This window comes from Tauraco erythrolophus, chromosome 10 (assembly GCF_009769465.1).
Source record: "Tauraco erythrolophus isolate bTauEry1 chromosome 10, bTauEry1.pri, whole genome shotgun sequence".
Lineage (NCBI taxonomy): Eukaryota > Metazoa > Chordata > Aves > Musophagiformes > Musophagidae > Tauraco > Tauraco erythrolophus.
Window position 1 is genome coordinate 16,338,738 of NC_141474.1, and position 12,588 is coordinate 16,351,325.

The 12,588-nt window shown below is 34.9% G+C and overlaps 1 protein-coding gene across 5 annotated transcripts in view; it reads right to left on the reverse strand.

The window, feature by feature from the left end:
• Positions 1–791: 791 nt before the first annotated feature.
• ABCD3 (ATP binding cassette subfamily D member 3) overlaps positions 792–12,588 on the reverse strand; it is a 30,699-nt gene continuing 18,902 nt past the window's right edge. For 3 of the 5 annotated variants that reach the window (XM_086617529.1, XM_086617528.1, XM_086617532.1), the window contains 16 exons: positions 11,909–11,965; positions 10,908–11,050; positions 10,489–10,558; positions 9,963–10,032; positions 9,739–9,836; positions 9,569–9,660; positions 8,935–9,023; positions 8,786–8,858; positions 7,648–7,711; positions 7,158–7,235; positions 7,000–7,065; positions 6,808–6,897; positions 6,473–6,592; positions 5,937–6,041; positions 4,622–4,678; positions 792–3,848 (listed from right to left, as the gene is read on the reverse strand). In XM_086617529.1, coding sequence (XP_086473655.1) covers positions 3,771–3,848; positions 4,622–4,678; positions 5,937–6,041; positions 6,473–6,592; positions 6,808–6,897; positions 7,000–7,065; positions 7,158–7,235; positions 7,648–7,711; positions 8,786–8,858; positions 8,935–9,023; positions 9,569–9,660; positions 9,739–9,836; positions 9,963–10,032; positions 10,489–10,558; positions 10,908–11,050; positions 11,909–11,965 — 1,350 coding nt within the window. In that variant the 3' untranslated portion in view covers positions 792–3,770. Of the gene's footprint in view, positions 3,849–4,621; positions 4,679–5,936; positions 6,042–6,472; positions 6,593–6,807; positions 6,898–6,999; positions 7,066–7,157; positions 7,236–7,647; positions 7,712–8,785; positions 8,859–8,928; positions 9,024–9,568; positions 9,661–9,738; positions 9,837–9,962; positions 10,033–10,488; positions 10,559–10,907; positions 11,051–11,908; positions 11,966–12,588 lie in introns of all 5 variants that reach the window. The other 2 variants (XM_086617530.1, XM_086617531.1) reach the window with 2 other exon arrangements.

Genomic DNA, 12,588 nt, shown 5'->3' on the forward strand with positions numbered 1-12,588 from the left:
CTCATCAGCTAAGTTGAATGACAGATTTTTTTGACTTCATCCTTAGTTGAGGAATTTTTCTTTTCAAATGGAGCTCTACCGTTTAAGAACGGTACATGATACACTTGTTACACAACTAATCTCAGCTAAGAGAAGAAAAAATTAGTACTAATTAGCATTAGAAAACACTGATCACAAGAGAAGACCCTTAAAATGACTTCATTCAAGCATATCTTGGTTTCACTCTTACACTACTGAGTTTCCAGTAGCTGATAGTTGGTTTGTCTACCACAACTAACATTAAAAATCACAAATACAATAAAGGTGGACAGTGATTATCATATTTTCCTCAAAGTACAAAGATTAAGGCACACTCAAAAGAATTACCATATTAAGTACTGATATCATGTTAGCCTTATTCAGGCCCACACCCTTCTAAAAAATCAATAAACTTGAAGGGAAAAGAAGTGGCCAGTAGACAAAGGAGAGACAGGAGAGGTCAGAATCAGTGCAGATTTAGAATAGACTAATGCGCCTATAATCAAATTGCTCTAAGTACAGACCTTTAAGTACTGAGCTTATGGTTTTTGTTAAGCTACAACTAGGTGGCATCATCTGACTGATTTCAGGGTGAATTTCAGACAGTACTATGTACTTTGTAATCTGAACACAAGTCAACCGGCCCATTAAGTACCTTGAGATTTGTTGAGTACACATTCACTGTATCCTTACAAAACTCCTCATCTCATCATCAAGAAACACAAAAAGCCTAGATATATTTCATTTTTAGATTTATTATTATTTCAGAGGCACTTAATGTCTTACATTTATATAGCGCCATTTCCCCCTCCAAAGCACTTTACATATTTACATACAGGAATGTTTCCCACCACTGTTGAAATGCAGCCATCTGACTACTACCAGTACCATCATCAAAGCACCAACAGTTTGAGACTGAAAACATTCATCAGTACTTTGTCTTACTAAGATAGTTCAGAATTCCAATTTACAAACTTCCAACTTGTGCTATTAAAAAGACCTAACAGCTAAAATACAGTATCACAGTGCAATTCTGCAACATAACTGAGACTTGGATCATTTTCATTAGACTTTTTACAATCTTTCATTAGACAAAGTCTATCTCAAAATACTTTAATGTAAGGCCTTTTAAGAACATCATTCTAAAACATCATTCGTTTTTATACTTTCTTTATTAGCCTCTCTTACAATCAAGTGCAGAAGAATATTCTTTTCTTCCAGTATATTTAGAAACACTGTCCTGGCCCTAAGGAGATACTAGTATACTCAGTTTCAATTAACTTCATGGCATCTAAAGGCAAACTATTCCTCCTTGGTTAAGGAATTGGATTTTTAATTGTTTTTTGTATTTTTAGTTTTTAAAATAAATCTGAGATTACACAAAAATCTGTTATTAACCAACTGACTTGTAAAGTACCTTGGGATTTGCTGCTGGGGCTGTGTAAGTGCATGGTTTTGCTTGTCAGTACTAGAAATACATTAAAGTATCCCAAGTTCACTACTCCACTGCAAAGTCTGCCCTAGTCACAAGGATAATAGCAACTTTCTCATTTTAGAGTGGTTTTTTTTTCGTTCTCCCTCTAAAAGGCTAGTAAAACATCCCTCCCAAGAGAAGAAGTTGCATTTGTGCTGAGAACTTTCACAAAAAAAAAAAAAAGCAGCTATCTGGCATCCCTGTTTTCATGGTTACAATTAAAAAAGACTACCACCTCACATACAGCGTGCTGCTACCTGCTATGTTATGGCTGATATGAGAATCTGAATGAACAGAAAAAATTAGTAAAACGAGATATCTATTTGCCTTCTTGTGGACCAAGCACAAAAATTTATTCTGGTACTCCCTTCTCTTGAATACACCATATTTCAGAGAGGCTTTTCTGATTTTCATTGATGCAGTATACTATGAATCTACTGTGGTCACTAGATTCTTACCCCAGGATAGCTGTTTGCATTTGAGTACTATGAAAGAACAGTCATACTGACAGGTTTGGGCAAGAACTCAGATAAAAGGAAAAATATTAACAGGTAGCAATTTCAATGTGAAAGATGATGACTAATCAAATTGGGTAAAAATTAGACAGCAGTACATCCAAGTATATATCCATTTTATAAAAAGTTGGGGTTTGTTTTTAATCTAAACCTTTGACAACAGATGCATAGAAAACAGATGTATTGCATATTTTATGCATGCCTTCATGTAGTGCATTCCTATATTATATCTTATATGGAACACTAAAAAACTGCTAGACCTTCACTGTACAACAGGTATTGTAAGTTTTCGTTTTAAAGCCTAAACAGCAATTCAGTTTGAGTTATACCTTCCTATTCCCCGATCACAAAAAAATCACCTTGCTGCATTTACGTTTATCAAAGTCGTATGGCAACCACCGTAATCATTTGTATGGAAAAAACAGTTCCAGCATTTATAGAGTTTGGTTGCTTCAACAGGATTTGGCAGCTAGAACAAGAAAACCAACAGGGACTAGAGATCCTTAGACAACAGTGAGAATCAACGGTGAATAATTTGTATCAGAAATGAAGAAACCTCATGACAAATAAGAGATAAACGTGAAGGACGAAAGCATCATTTTAGGTTTCACAGTCCAGAAGACCAAACAGGAAGGACCATTATCACTTATTTTCAAACTCAGATCTGAAGGGCAGCTAAAATCATGAGGATATCTGATTTTTTTTTTGAAGCAGAAGAAAAGGAGGAACTTGGAAAAAGCAACTGCTGCATTACAGGACTGAACACACACAAGACGGACATACAGACACACAGTTCGCTATTTCACAGATTAACATTTTTGAGTCCATTCTAATCCCTACTGATTTTAAGAGAAGAATGATTGGACCCACATTCTCTTCTCTGTTTTTACTTGTGGCCATTCATTTCTTCAGAGCTGAAAACATGCACAAGATTCTTTAATACAAGGAATATCACCTTTATTCCCCCCTCTTCCTCTTTTTTATTTTTGTGTCAGTCCTTTCCTCCCTCAACCTCCTCTCAACTGATTACCATAGTATTTCTCTGACAGAAAAAGGGCAGCTGGGGTGGGGGATGGATGAAGCTCTTGCTAAACTGAGAGAATGGGATTGCTGAGCAGCAGAGAACTTCATGGACAGACAGATGTTAAAGAGAATCCAAAACCCAGCAAAGAACAAGCTTAATTTTTTTTACAGAAGGAATTAGTTTTGTCTTTTAAGTTCAGTCCATCCTTTATCAGCAAGAGCATACTGCCTACATCACAAGGCTTGGTCAAGGAAAAGGCTCTTCCATTTAACAGGGCACAGATCTTAAGATGGGAGAATGTCCTGCACCGTGTGAGAACTCAGAAATATGCATAGAACAGAGCAAAAATCCAAGACTGCTTTGCAGGAACGAGGAGGTAGCAACCCTAATTTTAACAGGGCTTTTCACTGAAGGGAAAGAAGGTCTACAAAAGTCAAATCAGCTGATTTCAAATGGTTTGCATCCCAGGATGAATCAGATTACACTGATTTAAGCCCAATTTAATTTAGGCAGGTTTTTAAACCACAAGAATAAGGACATTCTTAGTACATATCAATAATTAAACCAACATATACACAATTAGCAATATCCTACATAAAAGTAAATGTTTAACAGCTTGTTTTGGGTTATCCTAGTTATTTCGTTTAAAAAACCAAGCTGAGTAGTTGTATCGTACAGTGTTTGCCATTCTACACAATTCCTGTAATCATCAGTCTCTGCAGCAGTTCAGTTCATAACTTCAAGATCCAAATTCAATTGTGTCTTCAGTTATTTTCTTGAACTCGTAGTTTCCTCTGCCATCCATATGCAAGTAAAACTGAAATAAAAGAGCATATGTTATTAACCACCTAAAAATTGCCAGGTCTACAAATGCTTAAATAAACTATATTTTCAAGTAGTTCTAATGGAAAATCTTAAACTCAGCTAGACAGAGGGTAAGCTTCTCCCACCTCATGTTTCAATAAATCCAATGGCCTCTGGAAAAAAAGAGTTAAAATTGGTTTTGTTCATATCATCCATCAGTCTGTTAATGGTCACACCTAGACTTAACACTGCTATATTGAGTTTTGTGACAATATACTTAAGGTACACATTCATCTCTGTGTATTAATTCAGTATTTTTCCCCAGACATACAGTCTATCTGCATAAAAAGTAATAACAATAGTAAAATCTTAGTTTAGAAGAAAAGTCGTCCATGTACTAGAGATGAACTTTTTTTTGTGTGTAGATATATTAGGCATCTTGAAAACAAAAACTCCATGCTGCTTATTGGATTCTGGTTCAAGGGTTTTTTTGAGGCTAAGAAAGAAGACTTAAGTATCTAGTGAGCCTTTCACATTTTTGAGGCTACTTTTACAGATGCGTTTAAGGATTTTTTGGTTACTTTTCCCTTCATAACTAGAAGCACAGAAATATTTCAAAGAGTGCAACTGCATTATGAAAGTAAAACCTTTTTTAAAGTAGCAGAACATGAACTATGAGGATGTAAACCGAGAACACCTTGAATTGTAAAGTCAGTTTAATAGCAACTCAAACAAGAAAACTCTTACTACCTACAGATATCCTTAGCAAAAGCAAAGGCTACATACATCATGATGTTTCCAGAGTGACTTTCTGTGCGAGACAGTGAAGAGAGTGATGCCAACCTATATGAAGAACATACACACAATAAAGCAGTTAATTTTCCTCATGGCTTGGCTGTTACTTATTTTTCAGCATGATATCAGCTGAAGAGCTTAACGTCATAAACAAAAACTTCCAGAGTCTATTATTAACAGTATGTATGTGTAGCCTTAATACAAGATTTTGCATTAAAAAAAGCAGGAGGGATTTATATTTTTTAATTGATTTAACCATTCTTTTGGTCCTAATGATTTGGCAAAACATAGAACGAACGGGGCAAAGGAGGTAAGGTAAAAGTAAAACAACAAACCTGGTGATTAAAAGAAGTCTATTTAAACAGCAAAAAAAGTCAAAACAACAAAAGCACCAATTAAAGGACAAAATGGCTCTGAGGATAAAACAGTGTAACATTTTTTCTTTCCTCAAGGACAGCTTAACCAGGAATTCTATTTTTCGGTAACCCGCAGTAGCCATTTGGCAACAGTAACTAAGACAAAAGTACAAATGAACGTTCAAGTTAACAGAATAACAAGTACATGCAAAACCAACTTAGAAAATTGTCAGGGTATTGATATTAATGTTGTAAAATTAGTTCAAGAAATAACACCCATTCATCTGCAGAGTCCTCATCTAGTATCAATTTACTACCATAGAAGGCTCCTTAAAGTTCTCACTTCAAGTTTCAAGCACATATTTCAGTGGATGCACAGCTTTGCTCCATTACCAGTCTGAGCACACTGCTACTCAATAATTAATGTTATTTCAAGCCCCTTTTCCCAGGCTAGAGGTGTGAAACTGAATCTTATTGATTTCACATGGCACTACATCGAAGCTGGAAAAGTGAGTATACGAGGGAAAGGAAAAAGAAAACTGTGCTTAGTATCACCATGTAGAGTGCTTGGCTTTTCATATCCCAAAATAGATGGAAATGTTAATTTCCAGCCTTTCACTTCTGTTGCCTGGCAACAAAGAAACCTCTCACAAAATGAAAAAGTATAAAATTTTATATTATTTGTTATTCATTTGACATTCTAAGAGTTCATCTGGAAAAGTAAGGTTACTTACCTGTTAGTAGGAGTTCTCTGAGGCCACATGTACGTTTAAACTACCTTAAGACTACAGTACAATTATTGAATTCTAGTGTGCATAAAGGGTCCTTGTATGCCCTTCTAAGTGTTTTTGGGTTTGGTGTGTGTAATTTACACTAGGCATAAGGAATGGTGCACATTGTGTCATTTTAACCATGATAGAGAGGTATAAATCTAGGAACAAATAGCTTACCTTTCGGCAGTGGCTGTAAATGTAGCCTTCTACGTCAACGCTAACAGCACTGGTGCATTCATCCAGAATTGCAAATTGAGGCTTATGATAAAATAACCTTGCCATCTGGAATGCAAACCAAAAAGCTACTGTGGATACATAACTACAACCAATAACGCAGTGCTCGAAGTTAAACTAAGAATTACGTGTCCAAAAATGTGCCATGGCAAGGGAATTTCTTTTAAGTTGGCACCCACTGAAGCCTGAAAATCTGAGAGCTGTATATTATCTTTCCTCTTTCTTTTTTGAAAATCAGTATTTTAGAACTTCTGTTTATATAATCAAAGCATAAGTTGTGTTAAAAGGGCAACATTTCCTATTAAATTTTCAGTACAATTTTAGGTTCTTTTCTCAGTATTCAGGTATGACACATTTTGAGGGTTTCTTCTTTAAGTAAGATAATAATATTTAGTAAAAAAATCCCAATGCTTACAATTCAGATTACATTTTCAACCTATGTCCTGTATTTGTGAAGTATTTATGCTTTAGAGACGTACTGCCATTCTCTGTTTTTCTCCCCCGCTGAGTACATCCATCCAATCCTGAACACTATCCCAGCCTCCTTCACGTTCCAAGATTTGTCCCAACTGGACATTATCCAAGTACTCCTTCAGCACCTTTTATTGAAACAGGAATGACAAATAGAGTTTAAATGAACTTAATAAATTATTGAAAAAGGTTTTAAAGTTATACTATTATACTGGTGTACTATCAACCCTGGTAAATATTAAAAACAAACTAAATGCAGTGTTTTTAATAGCAATTCCAGAATTTTTAAATCTGGATCATTACTCATCTTAAGATGAAAGGTTAAGGAACTAGTTATCATTACCTGGTCAGAAATCCCTTTCTTTCTCTGATCTTCTAAAGTATCTGGATATATAACTTGATCTCTGAGTGTTCCAAGAGTCATATATGGTCTCTGAGATACAGTTAGAAACAAAAAAGTATGTCAAATATTTCTAAATATAGTCAAAGTATGAAGAAAGAGAACACTATTGTCATCTAGAGTACTTTGCCTCACCTGGGGAACATAGAACAACTTTCCTCTTACAGGTTTCGTTAAACGCCCACCAAACAAAGGCCACAACTGCAACAAGAAAAACATTTAAACTTGACCAAAAAAGTCCAATTACAATAGTGCTTTGGATTCTCCCCATTTATTTTAAAAAATTCCCTTACCTCACCAAGGACACGAAAAAGCGAGCTCTTCCCACACCCATTTGGCCCACAAATCAGAACATTTGCACCAGATCGAACCTAAAAATGCAAAGCCAACACATTAAAAGGGTAGTGAGAAAGTATGGTGGAAGCTTATACAAACAATAAGACATGGTGGTATCCTCATAGACTTGTACATAGTACTTTCTGACATTACAAGGGGTAATTTCCACCAAAAAATATCTTTTTTCCCCAACTAGTTTAGCACCAACTGCAGCTGGAAGAAAACACACTTGTAACAATAAAAACATTTTTTGGGAAAACAGTTTATTGCCTTTTTTTTTTTTAAACTAACGTGATGATTAATTTTATTCCAATTTAAGCATATCATATAAGCATCTCCCCACTTTGGTTTGCACATTTTTTTATAAATCAGATTACCTCTGAAGTTATAATCTACACTTTCAAAATTTGGTATGCATACAGCTTTTTGTGACATTCAAAAACTTACCTCAAAGTTAAGGTCTTGAATCAAAACATCTCCATTAGGTGTCACCAATGGAACATGATCAAACCTATTTGTATTGCAACATTAAAAAAAACAAAACAAAACCAAACACAAATCAGTTGCCTAAAAGGAGCTAATACTGCATGCTTACTCAGAGATTTAAGGAACAGGGCAAGACTTCAGTACTACTTCATTCAGTACACTGTCCCAGTTTCCTACTGTTAACAGCTAATGAAGTTCTTGAACCCAAAACTGGTACCTCAATGTTTAATGCACATCTACAGATTTTTTTTTTTCCCCTCCCAAATATTTGTTTTCTGAATCCTTTTAAGCCTTTGGTCTCAAAACATCTTGTGGATATAAACCTACATCTAAGGACGCACTTCATTTTAGACCTATTAGTGGAAGCGTATTCCATTGGTTCTAGGATACACAATGAATGACTTCTTTGCTCACCTTCACCTTGTTTATGTGTTTGGGGTTTTTTTTAAATAAAAATAGCTTTATTATGTACTTTCTCCTTTCCCTCTTCCCTCCCACCTTTCCTCTCTGCTCCGCTATCTGATTTCCACATTGACCAGACTGAGGCCATCTAATCTCTTAACTGTCTTTACTTTATGCCTTTAAGTAGTAGTAGTACTACATCAGAACTACTTTCCTCAGACTGCAAACAACTGAGGAATTGACTGCTACTTGAGTACATCAACAAACTGTCCAAGCATACAGAAATACAAGCGAATATTTTGAAGCTTAATACAGATTTGTCCCTGATTTTTACAGCTGAATTATATCATGGAATAAAATCTGTAACCAACATACTTCTAAGAAGAAATTTGATAAAGTGTTAACAAAATGGTCTGGGAAGTCATATTCCAAAGGACAGGAGGAAATGTTACCAGAAAAGACTAAGTCCAGATAGCATATTATGTCTTCTGCTAACATGAGAGGACAAGGATTGACTGACAGAATAGAAATGCTGAGTAGGAGTCAAGTGGAATTATTTGTAAATAAACTATAGTACAACAGGAATTGCATATTGTAATAATGAATATTAAACCCTCTATTAACAGTGGTAGAGGGAAAGACTTAAAAGTTAGACTACGTTAAAAATATTGAAGTTGTGGAAACTTTGTATACATACTTGATAAGGTTATCAGTGTTGATAATTTCTCCAGATCCAGGTATCAAAGGCAAAGCTTGCTTTTTATCTGCATCTTAAATTAAGAAAAAAGTATTAGAGACTGGAGCACTACACAAAGATGCACTTATTTCATATTATGTCACATTTACCTTTTTCTTGTGATATCATAGTACGTTGATATTTGCCACTATTCAAGTCCTTCAGAACCTGCATTAATTCTGTAATCCGAGCTGTGAAACTAAAAAAAAAACTAATAAATGAACTACAAGTAATTAATCTTTATAAGTTTTAGAAATCCATAGAAGATCTAATGAGTACTCTGTTAAACTGTCAAAATGACAAAGTTACTCAACCCAGCATAGAAACAGAATGTTCACATTTTAGAGTTGCCCTGAAGTTGTCCAATATTCACAACATTTACAAGAACTTTTTCTTGTAATAGCCAAACATTTGATAATTTTTCATCTTAAGATGTTAAAAAAAGTTTGGTAAATAATCAATACATAATTGATTTATAGTCATTTGACAACATCATTTCAATTAAACATTCTAACTGTATGCTGCTACTACTCAGATATGAAATTACTAGTGGACGTAATTAGGACATCTTCAAATATGTCTTCAGCATAATATGTTTTTAATTTCTATATGTTATGGGTGCTGCAATGAACAAGGCACATAAGCTCATTTATTTTAATTCTACAGTCAGTTTCCTAAAACGAGATGAGAAACTAACAACATAACTTTTAACAAAATACTTTATGCAACCAATATTATGCTTACCCAGCCAATCTTGTCATTTCACGGCCTGCTAGGACTATTCTGCCCAAAGCTTGAGACATTCTCAGTAACATTCTTCCACTTTGGTAGTAATCCTAGAATAGAAGAAAGTTTCTTTATGTAGACTAACAAAATTTAAGTTCAGGAAATTGTTTTAATTCTGTTATATTTACCTCCAAAAGTTCTGCATGAGTACTATTCTGATAACGAGGATCCGCCAGGTTCAAAAATGGACGACTAACAACCAGGTAACCAACCACAGTGGCAAGGTCTGCAGTTTAAGAGTAAATATTAAGCTACACATTAACTGAAGGAGTAAGAAAAAAGGGAATTCTCATGTAAAACGTGTAGCACTTTATTATTTATAGCAGTCCATTAGTACTGGACAAACACTTACATTTGGCAATGATCGTATCAATGAAACCCATAGAGAACCGGAACAGGATGAAATTATGCAAATGTTCCACCTGGTAAGTTACAGAAGAAAAAACGTCAAACTATATCAGTATTTGTTTTACTATCTTTTATTATTTTACAGAAGTTTGATTCCAAATATATTTCTTTTTCAGTAAGTCACAGACACGTCAACAACGTCTGTCATCTAACTGTGACAAGCACTGCACAAGTGTCCCTGCCAGCAAAGCCTTGCACTCTAGATCAAAACAACCTACCCATGAAACTAGGCAGTGAGAGAACAGTAATTGTGGTGGGTGAAAAGGAGGTAAGTGGTAAGAGAAAGACTATTCTACCAGAGACTTGCGTTCTGCTCATGGCCTACTAATTTATTTTTAAACCTAATGACTGTAGCAGCATAAACACCAAGCCACTATAATTCAATTTATATTGAATTATATCAAGAATCACCATGATAATACTAATTAAAGTTCTGCTTGAAGTGTTTTAAAAGACAAAAGAAGTCTTACCAGTTTACGGAAGGTTTTGTGAATAGTCTGTTTTTCTCTCAAGTTTCCATTATAAAAAGCAATTTCTTCACTAAAAAAAACAACAAAACAACAAATCCATAAAGAATGCAACTTCATTTTGTTAAACAGTCTTTGGAATAGTCTGCCACGAAACACAGGAATATAGTTCTTTTATTTCACAAGGTAACTAAGAGTTTGTACTTTTTTACAACTGGAGAACATAAGCTTATTATACCTCAGCTACAGTTTATCTTTTGAATTAGGAATATAATGCACATATGAATTATTTAATATTAATCTGCATAAAGATGCAAACACTTTGCTCAGAACCGATAGCATCAGATTTTTTTATCATGTCTTGCATTTACACCACAGTATTACTTTGTCACTTATATCTTGCCATCGAAGTAAATCTATACCTGTTTGTAATAAGCCGTGAGTTGACGTATCTGTACTCCCCTTCATATTTTTGTTCTATAATAGTCATCTTGCCAATTGGTCTCCTTAAACGTGTAAGGAAAAACCCCGAAATAATCAAGTACGCCATCATGCTAGCTGGACCCTGAGAATATCAAAAAAGAATAAAAGCTTACCATCCAGATAGCCTCCAGTTGCAACATCTGTATCCAAAATACCCAGAAAGCATGAACCCATTGAGTCTCACCTCCCATCATGTTCCTTTCTTTTGTGCTGTAGGATACCGCTTTACTAATTTTAATGCTTAAATATTACTGAAGTGTGGCATGGCATAAAACCAAGGCATAAACTGAATTTGGCATAAACTGCCTGTAATAACTATTACAGAGAGCAATGCAAAGACATCTGAGACTGGAAAAATTACCTCAGTTCAGCTAGGCCTTACTGCAGTCTGCTTCTACAAAACCTACATCACATGTGCCAGAGCTACTTCTTGTCAAACCCTGAACATTTCTGATAATGTATCATTTTACTAAGTTGAAGAACTATTTCTGTAATGTTTCATCTTGAGAAGGGGTTGGGTGGAGAATATAACAGTCATACAGCACAATGCAAGGAATGGCTCCTCTTTGTAGAGGCTGTGAAGAAACAGAAAACTTTTCTCCCTTGAACAGAAGTCACTCCAGATAAAAGCAGCCAGAAGGGTACTGTACTAAACAGGATTCCCAAATAACTGCTAGAAGAAAACAAAGAACTTTCTTGTTTCTTAAAATAGTTGACCAAATGCCTGAAAATTCTGGTTTTATTTTCCTTGCCTCAAGACACAGAGCACTGAAAGCACATAAAACATTAAGTGTAAAATCTTATTATCAGTATACCACTTCAAATAATGGATAAGTCTATAATTAACATCTAGAGTTTTCCTCAGACTCCAAATAGGTACAAGGCTATAACCACAGAATGGAAAATTTGCTTATAATGCTAAAAACACCACTCAATTTACCTGAGCTCCTATTGCACTTGTTAGCTTGAAGATATACAAAACTATATCCAAGAAAGGCTGTAAGAGAAACAGAAAAAAGCGTCAGAACACCAATATAACACGCATATAAAATGGTTCAGAAACCACCAACAACTCAAAGCACAGTTACAGCTCTGCATTAAAAGCACAAGTCCAGTTAACCTATTATACAAGCTAAACACTAAACCAAAAGTTATCTCAGCCACATAACATTATCTTGAAAACATTCACTCAAGAACTGAACGTAAAAGCATTGTGATCTTCAGATAAAGTACATACTGTACAAAAAAAGTACTTCACTAAGCAAAGTTGGACTAGACCCCATGATTACTTCTTAAACTGAAGCAATCGTGAGAAATACTGAGTAGAATAATGCCATATAGTGGGCTACGTACCTGATAGAAGCAATATTACAATTTGCAAGCATCCTGTTCCATACACACTCTCAAAGCTAGAGCAGCTGAACTACAGGTTTTGTAGCCAGAAGTTTTTGAACAAATCAACTTATATTTTGCTTTATACCTTCACTTGTATGAACAATATAGCATAAAAAAAATTCAGTCCAAAAATTTCAACAGTATTCTACTTTATTACCTAAACATTCTAAAATTTACACTAGAAAACATAGGGAAATGCTTATTCAACCACACTTCCCTACTCAA